The sequence below is a fragment of the Pundamilia nyererei genome, unplaced genomic scaffold, assembly GCF_000239375.1.
Source record: "Pundamilia nyererei isolate P.nyererei 1_Seehausen unplaced genomic scaffold, PunNye1.0 scaffold00128, whole genome shotgun sequence".
In the NCBI taxonomy this organism is placed as follows: domain Eukaryota; kingdom Metazoa; phylum Chordata; class Actinopteri; order Cichliformes; family Cichlidae; genus Pundamilia; species Pundamilia nyererei.
In genome coordinates this window covers 1275852-1294877 of record NW_005187529.1, presented here as the reverse complement: position 1 = coordinate 1294877, position 19026 = coordinate 1275852, and the positions used below count along the sequence as shown (strand labels likewise).

General features: G+C 41.6%; 1 protein-coding gene across 5 annotated transcripts in view; it reads right to left on the bottom strand.

The window, feature by feature from the left end:
- Positions 1-2729: 2729 nt before the first annotated feature.
- The window catches only part of LOC102211608 (protein SOGA3-like), a 22388-nt gene continuing 6091 nt past the window's right edge, over positions 2730-19026 (bottom strand). The window contains exons 1-8 of one of the 5 annotated variants that reach the window (XM_005743176.1): positions 14716-16056; positions 14318-14485; positions 9796-10098; positions 7447-7992; positions 7121-7200; positions 5078-6905; positions 4212-4247; positions 4063-4129 (exon numbers count right to left, since the gene is read on the bottom strand). In XM_005743176.1, the coding sequence (XP_005743233.1) occupies positions 4230-4247; positions 5078-6905; positions 7121-7200; positions 7447-7992; positions 9796-10098; positions 14318-14485; positions 14716-15141 (3369 nt within the window). In that variant the 5' untranslated portion in view covers positions 15142-16056 and the 3' untranslated portion in view covers positions 4063-4129; positions 4212-4229. The other 4 variants (XM_005743177.1, XM_005743175.1, XM_005743178.1 and 1 more) reach the window with 4 other exon arrangements.

Below are 19026 nucleotides of genomic sequence, written 5' to 3'. Positions count from 1 at the left end.
TTTTCTCAGAATTCTGTCTTTAAGGTCAGAACCATAATCTCAGAATTCTGACTTTTCTTTTCTCAGAATTCTGTGATTAAAGTCAGAATTCTGAGGGGGAAAAAAGAATTCTGAGAAAAGAAAAGTCAGAATTCTGAGGGGGAAAAAAGAATTCTGAGAAAAAAATCTGAATTCTGTGATTAAAGTCAGAATTCTGAGAAAAAAGTTTACTCTCAGAATTCTGACTTTCATCAATCATCAATAAACGCTTGTGACCTGATTCCACTGGCTGCTATACCCATACAGAATAATGTTGCCTCCAGCAGGCTAAGTCTAATTGAGTGAAATCACTGGTTTGCACCTTGTTGTCAACAATTTGCAAGGGGATGTCTCTTTCTTGCAGACTTTGGCAGTGATGCACCTGCCTCCTCAAGACTTGGTTAGATGCTGTAAAGTTGTTTTTCTTATCCACTGAAATAATACTTTCTTTATGCACTTTAGTATTCTTCTTTGGTCTTCCAGGCCTCTTGCTGAGCTGGTCATTGCAGTCCTTCTTTTTAACGATGCACCAAATTGAGTTTCTGCTATCTCTCTCATAGGTTTATTTGGCGTTTTCAGCCTAATTATAAACCTCTCACTCGCAGGTAGATCTCTTTAGATCTCATATTTAAAATTAAGTTAAAAGGTATAAACTACACTCATGTGACTTAACCTCAGATATTATGTCTACTTCATTTGTCAGTAAAAAAAAAAAACAAGGAAGCAGGCCTCACCTGGCCGTGAAACTGCTGGTCAGTATTAAAATTCTGATATTTATCTTTCACTAATGACATTACAAATAAAGGCTTGCTAAAGACAATTTTCCATTAACTATTACAAGAATAACCAGTAGTCTCTTATAGCTCATGTGTCAACACTTGGTGACGGCAATTTTAAGTGTTACCATTCTTTGCCTCCTTGATGAAATACAGATTGTTCTCTAAATTCTTTCCCTCAGTGTTATTTTAATCAGCAACAGGATAAAGAGCACTGGTTATATAATGGTTTTAGCATCTGGAAACCTCCAGATCTGACTACAGGATAGCACAAGTGTGCACTCTTGCCCAACCTTGACATAGTAAAACAGGTCAGACAGCCAATATGGTCCTAGACTGGGCAGGTCAGAAGAGAATGACAATATTTATATTTATATCAGCCCCTGGTAGGATTTCTGGCACCACAACATTGTCGCACCTGTTATTTCAGTCAGCCTAGAGTGCAAGGTTTCAGGGTGTGTGAGTGTGTGTGTGAAGTTGCATAACTAATGCATTCACCAAACAGAGCCTTGACATTCATAAATAGCATGGTACTTTTCATGTTTTTGTGTTTAGGCAAGGAAAAAATAAACACAAAAATGCATATTTACTCCATGTGATGGAAACATATTTACAGAAAGGAATGTGGGGAAAAACTGCAAAAAGAAAAGGTGGGAACAGAAGTGCTTACACATTGACATTATAGTGTCTAGTGTCAGACAGACAGTTCCTGATGTCACGTTGCTCTGCACTCACAGGAAGAGATCACAGTGTTACCAAAGATCTTGGCTGGCAAGATTGAAGCAACTGGAGCCAGACAGTCGTTTGATTCTGGTGCTTCATTTCTGTGAGCTGAAACGTCATGCACTGTGACTTGATTTCTCTCACATAAATATTTATGCGCAAAGTCTGACCAATGTCTAAAATGTACTAAATTATTGTTCATAGTGAAAGGATAAGGTTTGAAGACAGATGCAGCGTGGGAATCAGGCATGGGTTGATTGCTGAGAAATAAATTACTCAATGTCTGCCCTCTCCTGTAGTTTGTGTTTTGACCTTATCTACCTATGATCTTCTTTTTTCTCTTCTTCTTACCCTCACCACCTGCCAGTCACAAATGCCCACCCTTTACTGCCTCTGGTTGTGTCAGACTCAGGGGAGGATGAAGAACAACCCCCTTTTAACAGGGGGTTAAAAGGGGTTCATGAGTTTACTCACAGGGGATTTTGTGATTGTTGGGTTTTTCTCTCTAATATTGTGGAGTCTTTAATTTGCAACATATAGTGCCACAAGGCAACTGTTGTTATAAGTCATTGCTTATACATATTTCCACCCATTCGCTTCCGCTTATCCTTTTCAGGGTCGCGAGGGGCGCTGAAGCCTATCCCAGCTGTCATAGGGCGAGAGGCAGGGTACACCTTGGACAGGTTGCCAGTCTGTCGCAGGGCCAACACACAGGGACAGACAACCATTGGCATTCGCATTCACTCGCACATTCACACCTATGGGCAATTTTGATTAACCAATTAACCTATCCCCACAAGCTGCATGTCTTTGGACTGTGGGAGGAAACCGGAGTACCCGGGGAAAACCCACGCAAACACGGGGAGAACATGCAAACTCCACACAGAAAGACCCCGGCCTGATGGTTGAATTGAACTCAGGACCTTCTTGCTGTGCGGCAACAGTGCTAACCACCGTGCTTATACATATTTATCATATTAAATAGGTCAAATAAAAGGGTTTGTTTATGGGACTAGTCAATTTATTTTTTCTACTCTACTGTATAATAACACGCCTCTCATATTGTATTATGTTGGTCTGTTGCTTTCACAACACGATTTAAGCTGTCAACAATTTTGAGAAACGTCGCTAACAAACAGAGCATGACAAAAGCACATATAGCATATCCTAGATATATTACAGGTATATTACAAAGACACTCTTGACATGTCATGTGAAAAGAGAAGCAAAATCCTTATGTTTATTACACAAAATGAACAGCAAAGGCATCACTTTCATGATTTACCACTTTGACTCAAAAATACTGTACTACTCAGCTGAGTAATGTCCTGATATGTGACCATTCAGAATTAGGAAAAGTAGAGAAAAAGGCTGTTCTACGTCTTTCATATGCATTGTTAGCCATGTTATGCAATTAAGCAGGAGCTCAAGAATTAGTTTTGACAGAAACTCTAGAAAACATCAGAAGTGGATGGACAAAAGAAATGTAATTAGAAACAATGCATTTAATTGAAAAAAAAAAGAGGAAATGTTGAATAAATCAGCCTTTGGTACCAAGTTATAAAAAAAACCTCACATTTAACCTGTTGATATCAAGTAAATGTTCTTTTTGCTTAGTAAAGAAAAATTAAAACCACAAGCAATGTGTTTTAGTCACAGGCAAGGTACAATCCAGGCATGTACTGAAGATAGTGATCAAGAAGGCAGAAAACTGACACTTTTGTTTGGGAGAAAGTAATGCTAAAAGAAAATCCACCATCTTTATCTCTGAAGTCAACATGATGCTACATGTTGTATATGTAATATCACATTTTGTGCTAAAAAAGCACATAAACACGATGCACGCAAAATACAAAATAAAGTACATTGTAAACACATTCTTTTGGATTTTACTTAGTTTAACCACTTTATCATGAATCAACATCACTTTCAATGTGTAAATACAGTTTATATATCAGAGTGAGAAGTGAAGTGTCTGTTGTTGATGGATTAGCAAGGCTACACTAGTCAAAGCTAGAATCCAGACCTGAGCAGAGATTATCCTTTCAGATGGTTAATATAAATAAATGACACGCCGGGTGTGTTATTCCTTGGAAGGTGATGTATTCAACGTCGGATGTAAGGTATGATTCCTAGCAGATTAATCAAAGCGTACTGCTGAATTACTGAAGCTGCTTCAGACACTTTCTTACCTTTCTTGGTCAATTAGGCTCCACTGGATACCATACATTCTAAGAGTTCGCTGATGAACTCACAACTAAAGCACTTCTTAGTCTGGAGTAGCTAAGAGGCAGTCTGGATTTTTATATACAACAGTAAAAAGCAAAGGTTCAAAATTCAGAGGTTATTATTCAAGGCTTCTGGTTGGTTCGGTCACACAGTGAAGATCAAATGATGATAGTCTCAATGTGAAAGGCATGTGAGTATGTAAAAGAAGAGGAGAGCTTCTGAAGGGGAATGGATGGAGGCACAATAGGAGTGGTAGAGGGAGAGGACGAGGTGGAGGAGGACGAAGTGGGGGAGCGGCTGGCCCATCGCGAGGGGAGACGACGGTTGGCTGGGCGGGCAGGTCTTGAAAAGCTCTTGTGGGTGGAGGAAGGCTCTTCATTTTCCTGAGAGGAAAAAAATGAATTAACATTTAGGATCATCACACCGTCCTGTCTTCAATCAAATTCACACACTTAGATACTTTACATTCTGTCATGTGTTCCATTAGTTGTCTTCTTGACCCTAGGGAAAACAACAGGCACATTTCAAACAGGAACACTAAAATAAAGCATTTTTATGTGGAAAAAGTCACACATGGTGGTCGAGGGGAAAGTGAAACTGAATATCTTACATATGCTGCAGTTGAACCGATTTAAAAGCACTTCACAATGATCTTGGGTAGTGCTCCTCAGTTGTGCCTCCAATTACGTTCTTTTCACGAGGTCAAATAAAACTGGCTGATAATTACTTGCACAATTTCTTAAACATTTGCATGACTTGAAAGAAGCATAATCACTTCAGCTCACTCCACTCTGCAATCTGCCAAGGGCATTTAGTCAGCTGGTTTCTTGCAGATACTTCTGTAATTTCAACAGAAAGGCCAGAAAAACACTTCCACTATAGAACCATTGAAAGATGAAAGACAAGCCAGTGAGGGTGAGCAGACCTCCCTTTTTTAAACTTTATATACCACACTGCCAGTTCCTTTTGTTAAGAGCCTTTAAGCAATGGAATGGCCCAGATGCCCAGATTATAATGGAGGCTTTGGCCTGCCTCTGTCTCTTAGCACATACCAGAAATAAACAACATTCCCACTGGAGCTGTCCTCAGTCAAGGGTAATTGCCTAGTGTTTCATAATGGAACAGAACAAAATGTACAACTTCCTGGTCCATCCAACTGGCCCAAAAATATAGTGTTACTTAAATAGATTTTGTTCAAACTTAAATACATAGTTGCAGACTTTCTTCAAGTGAACTCTCTTTATATTAACATCTTCATTGTGAAGATCTGCTGAATGAAAAAAGCATTTCCATTAATACAAGTGTGCATAATTCTGTCAAGCTCCACCCACCTGCACTACAAGCTGTATCTCTTTCACACCACTGGCACTGTGGCTGCTTAGCTGTGCATGACTGGGGTGCATGACTGGGGCACTCTGTGTGTGTCTCAAAGTAAGAGGTAAAGGCAGAGGGTTCACATTCAGCATGTCCAGTTCTGTGGCGTTCTTCTCATGTGCAGCACTGAAGAATGGGTTAGAGTTAGAATGCATCTCGTTCTGTTGGTTCAGTTGTGCCCGAGCTGCACTTTCATAATTTTTTAGAATTCTTTCAACTGCTCCATAGTTGGACCTGGATCCCTCAGGCCTCGGGTATGCAGCAAGAGTGAGGGGTTTCCACGGATGGTCATTCATTATTCGAAGCCCAGGCCTGGAGGAGTCAGACTGGCAGGAAGACCCTGAAACATGTCTTGGCTGTGCCGTCTGTCTTTGTTTGTTCTCAGCAGACAGCTGCTGGAGTGAAACAGCAGCTCTGACTGGCTGAGCCTTTGCTCCATGGGGATTCTCTTTCTCAGAACTGGAATCATCCACAGGCTGAGCTGGCTGAGTACTTGCAGGCAAGACCGGTTCAGAAAAAAGACCCTCTGTTGCTCCTCTGTGTTGTGTTTTCTTCGAAGGACTGCTTGCTGTTCGAACTTTGTGCTTGACCTCACAATGGTGTGCAGGATTATGAGAGGGTACTGATGCTTCCCTAAGAACAGCCTGTGGTGGAACAGTTGAAAATACAGAAAGAGGTTCTTGCTTTATAATAGCCTCCTCTGGTTTAGTGGTGCATCTTACTGACCTTGGTTGGACCTCAGGGTTCTGTATTGCAGACTCTGAGACAGTTGCTTCAGGATGCACACCCATGATGCTAGAGGTTGCATCAGTAAAATGTGGCTCAAACTTAGTCTCTTTGGAAGGTAAAACCTCAGATTCTGTATGGACCGGTTGGAAACCCACTGAGCTGGTATCCGTTGCATTAAGACTGTCTTCTCCATCGACCCCACGGCCCATCTCTGCCTGAAATAAAGTTCGGTTGAACTCAGCTGTTTTTTGTTCCAGCATTATGTTTCTTCTGGATCCCTGAAGGTTGGGGCTGACAGGTGAGGACAGGAGCAACTCTACAGGTAATTCTCTGACAGTTGGAGGTGTGTGTGCCTCAGCACCTTTTAAATTTCCAACACCTGGACAGTAATCTGAACACAGATCTTTCCTGGCAGTCCGTATGTTGGATTCAGAGAAGCTTTTCTGCACAGATCCATATGTGGACAACTTACTGTTAGTGAACTTGCTTGTATCACAGGACCAGCGGTTATGGCAACAGGCCATATTACAGTTAGAGTTAGCAGGCACCGAGCACGATGCTACCACACCATCTACAAAAACTTTTCCTTCGTTTTCTTGTAGCATAGCCCCAAACTTCCTGACAATGGATGGGCTGCTACACTTTCTGTCCACTAAAGCGCAGGGACTATGGCACTTCTTCACAGTTGATATTGGAGATTCTGGGATGTGCAGTTCTGTGTCTGGATGGGTGGGAGTGCTCAGATTCCAGGAGGAGGTCCGAGGAGGGATGGGTGGGGCTGCTGTATCCATTTCAGAGTGCACTCCATGGCTTGTCTGTGTGTTTGTGTAGCCATCTGGATCGGTGTTATTTGTTGTCCAGGATTCACTCAGCCCTTTTTTTACTTGCCAGGTGTTACCTGGAGACAAAGTGATCCAATTTTCCCTCTCCAAGGCCAGGAGATCATCGTAGATCTGGCTGAGGTCACAAGGAGCTTCATCCACATCTAGGCGCGTTTCGTTATGGCCAAAGAGTATGTCACTTTCCTGAGATAGGCACAGAGATTCAGATCGATTCCTGAAAGCAAACAAAGTGTAAACTGAGTCCAGTATCTTTCTACAAAATCAATCTAGATAATTTACATCTGAAGTTTGAAGAGTAATGTCATGTATTTACACTTTGAAATAAAACACACATGGCACTGACACTATGTACATGGTGAGCTTCAGCAGACACAGATTATCCTACTCCTATGCTGGTGCCAGAGAGTTAACATAAAAACAGGGATCTACCTCTTATCTCCGTTCTTCTTTCTGATCTCATCCTGGTAACTACAAAGCTCCTCACTTACACGGGCAATCTCTTTGAGAGCCTGAAACAGACAAACGTTGCAGAAAGAAAGACAATGAGACAAGATGAATATTGTGTAATGCCAGAGTATTTTATCACTAAAACCTAGAGCTGGTGGTATGTCACATAAAGAGGATTATCTGCAAAAGGTCACCAAGTGATGACTAAAATACAAGGGTATACTGTTTAACACCACCAGTGATAAATATAATGTAATATATCTAGTGTTAGAGTTAATAGCAAATTAAAAAATAGATAAAACCCTCACAGCATTAAGAGCAATCGTATTTGTCTTCTTGTCACTGCCGTCGCTCAGGCCTCTTTCCTCATTGCCTTTACAAACATTTTCCTTTTTAACTCCACATTCTGGGGCTCCGTGATAATCAGCATCAAGCTCTGCTGTATCCACATCTTCCTTATTATCACTGACTGAGCTTTGCTGCCAAGTCCCTGCAGATTTCAATACATCCACAAGCTTAGGTTGTGAATACTGGCTCCGAGCGAACTCATTACCAACAATAAAATCACACAGACTGTCTTTCTGGAAGCAGGTGGAGTGGTGACTGTTTTTGTTACCGCAACCACCATCAACACTGATGCTTCTGTTGTGATAAAGTCCAGGTAAAGATGGATGTCTGTTTGGTTCTGACTGACTACTGCTGCTGAGTGGCTCCGAGTGGGAGTTATCGCTGAGAAGACTCGACCCTGTGCTGGTGGAGCGGATGCTGAGTCTATGCACAGCATCACTGTGAACATCCGGTCTGCCACTGTCCAGTCCAGGGCCTGCTCGCTTGGTTCTCACCTCACAGTACAGCTAGAGATGGGAAGAGGAAATAGAGGTCAGAATTTACACAGCTATGTTGACAGACTTTCAGGTTTCTAATAGTGAAGGAAATGCAATATTGTTATTAATCTAGGCAAATATTTCATTTGGAATGAAAATATTTTTGAAAAATAATATCTGTAATAACATTTTTTTTATCCAGTGATATTATTAATTTAGTGACAAGAATGCATCTTTTAACAGACTAGTGTGCTACAGCATACTCCAACCTCAACCTTTGGATGAGATTAAATATAACAGATAAAACAGTTCATGAAAGGCTCAAGCAGTGCGAAGCCTATAAATGGCACCATATGATTATACAGTAAAATTCTGGATCCACTGCTTATGCATAATGATAACTTCACGTTAAATGATGAGAAGTCAGGCAAGATAGCTAATGAACATTTTTAGACCACGGCAGACTAAAGAAAATAACATTCAAAGACTTCTCTTAAATAACAGTGGATAACCTTTGGCCTCCTACCATGGAAATCTTAAAATAGTAAGCAATTCATGCCGACTAGGCTCCCTTCCCATCATGCAATGTCTAGATGGGACTACTGCGCTTTAGCCTTCTTTATTCCTCTGTTGTTTTCCTCTCTAATTTTCTGGTCTCAAGGGGGCAAATTAGAGCCACATGTTCTTTTCATAGCAAATTGTTCCAGTGCTTTTGCTCTGTCCAACTACTTGGGTATAAAACACTAATCTGCTTTTCTGGGCATGTCAGATTTCAATCCACTTGTTTAATTTCTCAACTTTATGAAACTACATAAAAACAAAACAACATTTAAACAAAAATAAAAATGTGTATAGTGCAAAATAGCAGGATGGTAAACAGCTAGTAATGTCTAGTCTATTGTTTCAATTCAGCAGCCTGATTGATGTAGGGGCAAAAACTGTTTAACAGGAGCGTGACCCTTGAGCGAACGGTCCTGTACCTTTTTTCCCCTGACTGCATAAGTGAAAACAGACTGCACAAAAGATGAGTGGGATCATTTGCAATGCCCAGACTTCTGCAGATGCAGTGCTTGTTGTAGATGTCCAATAGTGTTAGAAGTAAGGCACCAATGACCTTTTCTGCTGTTCTCACATAAACAGGTATACTTCTAAACATTAAAGATCAAGGATTTCCTAAACTTGTGTTCAATTAGTCAATTTGCACTTTAGAAAAGTGTGAATAACTTCACACCAAGGTGGGACCAATTGCACCATATCAGCACATTCTATTATCCAAATATAAATAAGAAACCAGTCATTTTTCTGACTGCTGCAGACTTGTCTAACATAGATGTTTACATATGGAGGAGTTCATTACTGCAGCACACCAGGTCACTGACAGTCCTAATCACTGCCTCTCGCCTGTCTCAGAGTCCAGAGGACTAACAGAGCGCTCTAATTCTTCCAATGCCTTTCTTTCCTCAAACTCCGTTGTGATGATCGGGGAGGATGTTTTCACACAGTTGATGGTGAACAGGATGTGAAGGAGGGAAGTGTTACACACTGTAGCAGCTATATGAAGCCATACATCATATAATTTCCTGTTATGGATGGACAATTAAAAGTGGCTAAGTTAACTACTACTCAACAACTACTGTACAACGTTTGTAATTTTTGCATACTTGGTGGGATGTTTCACTTTTTCTGTGATAAGCTTTTGTTGTTGTTGTGTTTACTGTTATATAAACGTGCTGCAAAACAAAATTTCCCTGACTGTGACTGTAAAGACAACTTTCACCTTTAACCACAAATCTAATGAAATGTAGACATACCTTCACACTAAGAGCATCTTACCTCTTCTATTTTCTTCTGCATATCCTTCAGCTGGCTCTCCCACTCCCTTCTCTCCACGTCAAACCTTTCCAGCAGCTCAGCTTTCTCTCTCAACCAGTCCCTCTCGCTGTGCTCCACGCGGCTGCGCAGGTCCATAGCCGTAGAATATGTATCTGCCAGGATCCTCTGCTGCTCTTCCCTCTCCCTGCAGGTCGTCAATGTCTCACCGTGCTGTTCTCGAGTGCACCGTGAAGCTGAAGAGCAAGGTCCTGCTGCTGACTGGACCCCTCCACGTACCAATCCAGCAGCCTCTCTACCCTCCAACTGAAAGAACCAGACAGGGAGTGCACAGTTTGCAGAGGAGGAGAAAAAAAGTTAGAAGGGAGATAGAAAGAAAAAGAGTGGGAGAGACATTGTAGAAAACAGTCGTGATAAAGGATAAATTGCAATTGGAGAACCAGAGGATGAAAGCCAGATGACAAGACATGAAGGCAGGAGTAGGAGAAAATGTTAAATGTGGAATTAAGAGAATGAAGGAGGGGCAGGAAGAGAAGGTGGAGGAACTGGGGGAATAATACACCATGGGGATAAGTGTGAGTGGGTTCACAAGTAGGAAGAGAGAGAAAGACAAAAAAACTGAATACTGAAAATATCCTGTAAGAACCCACACACAGGTTCATAGGTTCAGGGTTCAACTTTCTTTTCTATGGTACTTAACAAGCACAGGATACAGTGCAGGATATGGCATTTTCACACACAGGAAAATATGTCTGCAGATGTGACCTCAGTCAAATGACAGTCTGGTAATCCAGTTATTTGTGTTAAGATGGTTTTTTAACACAAATAAGAATACAACCATGATTCCTTTCAATGCAAATAGCATTGAAAACATTACTAATATGCCAATCTTATTGGATTCAATTTGAATTTTCTGTTTTAATTAAATAAAGGTCCTTTTTAAATAAGCTAGGATGGGCATTTCCCCTGGGATTTTCCCTGCTGAACAGCCAAACATGGACACTGAAAGTATGTTATCGAATTACTGAGTATGAAAAGAAATCTCACAAAACTATGAACTGTAAGAGAAAAGGATAGAAAGAGAAAACTGACTTAGCCTGAAAATAACAAACACTAGAGCACTGGTGGCCTCAGTTTAATATAGCAGTTTTGGGGAAAACCCATCTGATGTAGAGAATGTGTTTTTTTACAGAACTAAGGACAGGGGGGTGTTTCAGTACACAGATCTGTGCACTCCGTGGCAAATGTGCATTTTTGTTGCTAGTAAAAAAAAAAAAAAAAAAAAAAAGGCTTTGGTGCTGGAAAGAGCCCAGGACAACGCCTGTGCATACAGTATATTAGTGTGCCTGGGTGTGTGTGCATGTGCGTGTGTGAGTTTGTATGTAGTGTTTGTTAGAAAGAGGGAGATAATGCATAAGCTTGCACAAATGCGTTATTTTAGTGTCCATCCGCAGACACAAACCAAAAACCTCGGTCATGGTGTTATTTTTGCCTGTGGCCTGGGATCAACAAATTATGGAGTAGGAAAACAAGTCAACACAATCTGCCTGTAGCTCTTTTCAAAATTCTCCACAATTAGAGATGGATGATGATGGGTGCTGTCCACACTCTATTTAAACATCTACATGTAAACAAGTTGTGAAAATAAAGAAATAACATGCTTGGAGTCACAATAAAGAGCCAAGCAAAGTTTTCAATGATTGACAAAGGAAGTCAAACTGTCTTATAAAGGAAATACTGCAGGAACATGTAAACAGAGACGCAGATTACCAGCATTTCTTCCAGCACAAGGAAACATACTCATTCACATCCTTAAATTCAGTTTTGATACACAACCTCCAACTACTCTTGGCCACCCTGATAGTCACTGTATGGCACACAGGGTATATAAAGGTAACTGTGTCACCAGGGTGACCCACTATAAATAGCGAACACACAGCTTGTACAATGTTACATTCCAAGGGGAGGCGGGGAGCTGGGGTAAAGGGAGAAGGGAGCGTTGGCTGCTAAAGCAGAATGAGATGTCTCCTAGCTGCCAGCAGCATTCATAAATCAGTGGCATGCAGGGAAATATGCCTGGAAATATCGGGGCTAAGACCTCTGCCTGGGACCCTGGATGCTTCTTTGGTATCTGGAAACAACATATAGCAGTTACAAAATACAAAAGCCCACCAAAGAAAATGATGTGCCTTTGATATATGAATATATGAGCACAAACATACAACTGCTGATAAAATACTGCAGCCTTTTATTTGACTCACTTTGGCTTGAAGCCCATAATCTCTGGTACAGCAATTAATCTACACAACATATCAGTGAAGCCAAACTTTAAAAGAACTACTCATATGGCTAAATCTCGCAGCTTCTTTATGATTCACCACCTACAAAACGACCAAAAGAGAATAAATTAAAGTCTGATACTGCTTTCAAAAGGTCTCCTTAAACTGCACTAATAAATAAACAGCATCTAGCTGTTCAGCTAGCAGGATACTGTACTAAAGAGCTCAGTTGATACCACTTTAACTTTATGACTCAGTCGAATGCATTTAACGGCAGTTTTTAAAACATACATGCACAGAGTGACATGTATAAATATTCTTCATTTCATTACTATTATAGATTGTCATCAACGTGATCAAAGGTCACATTCAAAGCGCCCTAGCGATTTCTGGCCATCATAGTACACCATGTGTTTGCTTTGTCTCACTAAATAAATTGATACTTCTGCTTCTGGCACAGTGAAACCAACATGTTGAAAATGACAGAGGAGTTTGTCACCCATGCTGAAATTGTTCACATATCACTTCAAAGTGAAATGAAGCTGCACCCAGTTCGTGCGGCTGACTTCCACTCATTGATTTGCATTCATTCTTGTCAACCTTTATGAGGTGTTTCACAGACAACGAACATTTGTTTAGTTCAGTAGTTCACACAGAATTGAAAAGAGTGAAACAAACAATAGACCCCCACCCCTATTTGATATGCAAGGTAATTACAAGTCTGCAAGTCAGTTAGTAGAGTTCTCTGCTGTAAATAGTTTGGATTTGGATCTTTAAGAGCGGCCTTATTTTTACTCTTGGTAAACAGTTTATGCTTTTGTGCCCAAAAACATAAACTGTGGCAGGATGTGGCATCAAGACAAACAACTACAATGGAGTAAATCTTACTCAGCATGTCACATTTCACTTTTGTCTGTTTGTGCAATCCATACAGAAAACTGTGAGTGTGCATGAGAGGCAACATTCTAAATACTCTCATTTGACACAAACACAAAACACTATGGCACAAACTACTATGAGGCCTTTGCAAACATATACCAAGGACAGACACTGACAGACACCTGTGCCAAAAAAAAAAGCTCTCAGGTGGCAGGTAACAGTCTCTAATACAGATAAGTACATTTACAGCATCTTGGTGAAAACATCAGTGTGTGTTTCTCTGGTATCATGGTATGCTCTGCAGAAACTGAATTGTCTTTCTCACACTGGTTCACTGAGCTTTACGGACACAAAGCAGAACAGTAAATGTCCGTTTTTATTTGGCTATTTTTCAACCACACTGTGAAAAGGCCCTGGGGGACAAAGAGAAGAGCTGAGAAGTCACAGTCTGCTCTCTACTCACATACAGAAAAGCTACATTATGATAGTTAAACCAATGTGTGTGATCTGACAAATCCCTGGAACTTAGTTTAATTCTAGTGTTATTACTTCTCAGCAGTATCATTGCAGCAACCCCTTAATTTCTATCACCATGTTATAGAATTTAGGAGATTCATGACTTCACTCAGAAGGAGATCAATCAGTTTAAGTCTGTGATAGGAATGATATGGGGCTCATCTAGCAGATAAAGCTGCTGCCATCACAACATCACAGAGAAACTACAGCTCCAACGAGCAAAGAGACATGCAAAGCAGTCAGCGTGCAGTTAAGTCTTAATATTAACAGAGTTCACAGCATGAAAAGTTTTCATCCTTTCTTTTGATCTACAAAGGAAGAACAAGTCTCATAAGATTTAGGCATTAAAGCAGCCAAATAAATCCATTTTCTGATATAACCAGAAAAAAATGCTAAATCCCTAAAGCCACACTGCTTTGAAGAATAGCTGTGAATGGTCATTCAAGTGATCCATACAGTGCCCAACACAGCATGGCACTGGTATGCAAACTTAACTTCAAGTAGTTTCTGTCCTTTTTCACCACGTTTAACAATAGCTATCCATTGCCAAAACAGGCTAATGTTTCATTTTCCCAGAGCCAGCAGTTGAAAGCCAAGTTTGGTGTTGGTTTCTGGCTCGGTGGGAAAACTAAGTTTGTCTCCTCCATGCAAATCTTTTGTCGGAGCTGAGGCTTGAGTTGGACAGAAGCCACTGTGACTTATCACCCTGCCATATTGGCAGCAAGTCCAATTTACACCACAATGAATGCCAGCCATGCGCAAACACAAGAAAATATGCAATTATTAAAATAAGATGTGTCTGTGTGTGTACATATATATTAAAAATAAAGTCACCATCATCCCTCACTTACCTGTGCAATCCTGCATTTAAGTTCAGCTTTCTCCAGCTCCCATGCACATCTGTCTCTGGTATACTGTAACTGAAGCTCTGTTCTCTTCTCTTCTTCTCTCTTCACCTCCACCTGCACTTCTTCTAAAACCGTCTTCAGGTCCAACAGAATCCTCCTGTTCTCCCCTCCCTGCAGGAAACCAATTGTTTTTCTTTACAATCACACAAGAACTCAGAAGAGGACGGATGTTTGATAATAGACAGCTGGTTACACAAACAAAAGATTAAACATTCAATTTCACTCCAAAGAATAATCTAAGAACATTAAACATTAAATACACCAATTTATAGTTGTGTGCTACTGACAAAATATTTATATTTTAGTATAGCTGACAGACGAGTGGTAATGTTCTCAATTACTTGTATGTCAGCCACTTCTCTCAACAATGACTCCTTCTGGCGCATCCATTCTTCTTTGTCATGTATGTGTCGCTTTTTTAGATCCTCAAATTTCTTTTTTAGCCGTGTATGCTGGGCTTCCCGCTGCTGCTGCTGCTGCTGGGGTTCTGGACCTGGCCACATTTGCCCCCTGTGAATCTCAAGCTGGGACCCCGCTTCACCCTCTGCACCTGCGGGGGAAGCACCGAGCTGCGTGTCGTAGATCTGACTGAAGACCGTGGGTGGGGAAGAGATCCTCCTCAACGGGTTGCGATTTTTTCCCTTGCCTCTGTCTGTCTTCTCCATCCTGGAGCACGGGACAAACTCCCATCCCTGAGAATGGACGTATCCCCCGCCAGCACCGCCCCCACTGTGCAGCCCCGCGCCGTTCACAAAAGCGCTCCACATTTCTCAAGTGCATTAAAAGAACACATTAAAACAATAACCTGACTGGATCGATTGTTAGAGTACTATCACAAAGCAAATCTTTAAGTAGATCCATCGATTCTCCGTATGGGATACGTAGGAAACATTTTTCAAATAGTTCGGCATGCTTTCTCGTAAACTCCAGCTGCTTTTCAAGTGGTGACCAGTGGCAGAAAAAGTTATCCAAAGCCGATCAAATCCCACGTCGGCCAAACAGCAGCGCTCGGGTGAGCAGTCACAGCAGCGCTCACGCAGGACGCTCGAGTCCCTTCCATATCTTCACTGGGGTGAAGTTAAGCCCTCATTCTGCAGCAAATCCCTACGGTATTTTCTCTCGCTCTCTCTTTTAAATAAATTGCAGGTTTTCTGCTGTGTCCTAAACCTGCGCTGGTTTTAATTTCACATGTTTAAAAAAATAAAAAATAAAAAATACATCCCGGGACGCTCAGCTCCGTGCCGCGTCTCTGCCCCACACACAGAGACGTTGTAGGCGACAATCCAGAGCAAGCAATGACAAGACACCCAGTAACCACTCTGAGGCGAATGGGAGAAGCTCCCAAAAATATATCGTGGAGTGCACTGATGTAAGAGCTGCGGAGTATTTTTACCCCCTGTAACCATGAGTTTATACCCTTAAAGCCAAATAGCTGAACGGCGCCTGCAGGGGTATTAAGGAGTAAAAGAGATGCTCTAATCTACACCGGGCTCCTCTAATTACGTCGCAAGAGGTGCCACCTTGTGTTGTACCCATGGCAACAAATCACCTCACTGTTAGCTAAAAACAGCTAATCTTTACTCTTTAGAAACGGCGCACATTTTTTTCTTTCTTTCTTTTTTTGAAACTTCTTTTTGTTAGCGTAATACTAACACACGGTATCTCAAACTCCTGCAAAAGAAACTTACCTCCCCAGTAAACAAAGCCTGCCATCTCTTCTCTCTTAGCCATTTCTCATCCGCTGTCTTAGCATGAGAGGGGGTGACTATCACGAGGAAAGCGACGAAGGGTGTGTTTGTATTCATCCTCAGAGCCACCACTGTGACTCTAGCCTTGTCTGTAACTTCAGGCCTGTAAAACGTGGGCTAACTCGTGCTGCTTTTATTATTAACGTTGTAATTAGCAGGCGAAATAACAGTAGCGGCTTACATTTACATGCACTACATAGCGTTTCTGTTAGTATGCTATGTTCACGCGCAAAAATACGAAGCACGTGCAGCTTAACCAAACACTGCGCTCTTACCTGTTTTTCCTCTGATAATCCCGAGTGTTGCAGTGAATGTCCTCATCCCCCAAACATACACATTTCATTTCAGCCAGCAAAATTGGCTGAAGTAACTGGAATGCGGCGGTTCAGTTAAAAAAGATCGGAGAGCGAGAGGCTACCGCTGAATTTATGCTTTCATTAACTGGAATAAAATCCCCCTTTTCTCTCTCTCCCTTTCCCTCAACGTCTCTCCTCCTCTCTCCCTCCACAGCTGGCCCTAATATGTGACGTAAAACATCCCACCGGTGGGATGAAAGCAGTAGACCGGTTCCGCCCCCGTCCTGGTGGTCAGGTCCGCTGGATAAACAGATTCACCAACGGTATGCTTTTGCAGACTCACCCAGAGGCATTTTGTAAGATTCTCAGTGCAACACTAATGCAGGTAAAATGACAGTGCTCCTGTTATGCTTCCCGTGACTGTGTGGATGATCTGTTGTACATTAGGCTGACATTTGGTGGTGACTCAGCACAGCTGCCTAAGAAGAAGAACTTGCAGGAGATGTAGTCCTACAGTATGAGTGTCAGTGTTATTGTGGGAGGGTGCTTGAGTGTGTGTAGGCCTATGTGCATTTTCACAGACTTGACAGAGTATTCATAAAAGATGTGTGTTTATTCCTGTAGTCACATAAATAAGGCACAAACTTTTCCCCTCACAGGTATTTTCAGACAGCTTTTCTTTCTGATTCAAAGAATCATCTTAAACCTAGATTGACCTGTGAAGGGAATTCTATCACAGGTTTTCACAGTAGGAAAAATTGAATGACATACTCACCTAAAACTCCACTGTCGCTTCTAGGTGTGTGGTCTCCAGGGAATGTTGAAAGCAGCTGAACAGATGAGTGGGTCATACTTGGAAAATGAAAAAAAAACTGTACCTTGTGTGACCTTATGTAATGTGTTCAACATAACAAAAAGTGAAATAAATGAATGTTTAAAAAAAAAAGAAGCAATAAAAAATAAACATAATGTGATGCAGAAAGTGTGCTCTACAGTACAAAGAACAGGGTGAAAAGAAATACCAGTTTAAAAATGGTGGCATAAGACAGTGAGGAAAACAGAACAAGAATGAGGATCAGCAAAATGATGGGCTGAAACATCTGGAGCGATGGCAGTTGAAGGAAAAATGGGAGTGAAGAGAAGAATGATGAGCATTAGAAGAAGAAAAGTGTGGGGGGGAAATGTGACAGTCACTCTTGTTTTTATCAGCTTACAGAAAGTGGCTCCTCTGCCTGTTTGTCGTCCTGCTTGGGGACATCCAGGCGGTCTATGAAGCTCTGCAGCTCTTTCCTGAAGGCTTTCATCTGTGCGTTGATACGATACAGCAGCTCGTGCTCTCTGATCCTGAGGAAGAACAAGTTTGGACTTTCAAAATCAGGTAAATTTGGAGGAGACTACGACAGTGTAGTGAACACACAAAACTGTGATAGTTTTTTTCATGTAACAATTACCTGCCACCTTCCTCATCCTCATCCAACCTAGCAAACAGCTCCCCATTGGTGACATATACTCGGGCCTCAGAAATGATAGTGCTGGTGTCAGTGATGAGCCTGTCAATGGTCCGACCCAGCCTCTCCGCCTCGATGCGGATGTCTATCATCTGCTGCCGGTCCTTCAGGCTTCTGGATAAAAAACGACTATCTACAGGTGAGTAAAGAGAGCGCGTCGGGGTGAGGCAGCGGATGTTTCTCACCTCGTCTGAGTCACTCTCTCCTCCAATTGGGCCCTCGCGTTTGCGATGTGGCGGGAGGAGGCGAGGGGAGGAAGCCGAGGCTGAAGGTGTGTCATCGTCCCGCCCTCCGTCACTCTCTGCATCGCTGTCGCGAGGGCTGCCACGGATGCCCAGGTGAGAGGCCAGGTCGTAGCGCTGCATGTTGGAGAGCAACACGCGGTTCTCGTACTGGAGCTGCATAACTTTGCCACTCAGTTCGTTGATCTGCAGACGCGCTGCTTTCAGCTCCTCCTGGAGAGCCTCCACTTTAGCAGGGTCAGCTCCTCCTGGGGTTGAAATAATGCAACAATGGAAAATGGAGCATTAGTTCAAATTAGGGTTGAATGTGCAGCTCCTGGAGGGTTTTTTTCACATTTTTTTTCACCTGGTTCACATTTAATAAGCTTAAAAAGAAGAGATGTCTCTTTACTTGCAGTGCAGTTGCTTGACTCCTGCTACAACATCAATGACAGGCATTTAGAATATTAAAAAACATACAAACCTCCTCCGTGTCTTGATCCAGGTTCATGGGACCCAGCCTTGTATTTAAGTTTATTGAGCTCACTTGTCACCTGAAGAGGAAACTCAGTGTTATCCTGATGTGTGTTTAGCATCAATCAGAGTCATTTACCCAAAAGAAAAACAAGGAAACACTTGCCATCTTATGTTGCTAAAATTAAAAATGTCAAGTACTAGATCTAGTTTGTTGCAATTTTCATGAAAATTGGTGCTAGAAAGCTGTCAGCATTTTTATTTTTTTAATATTTACATTTTTTGCAGTTACTGCAAAAAAATGTTTGTTTGTTTTTGATGTTGCAGAAATGTTTCAATTTTTTTGTAGATTTTTTTTTACAAGATATATATACAGTGGGGCAAAAAAGTATTTAGTCAGCCACC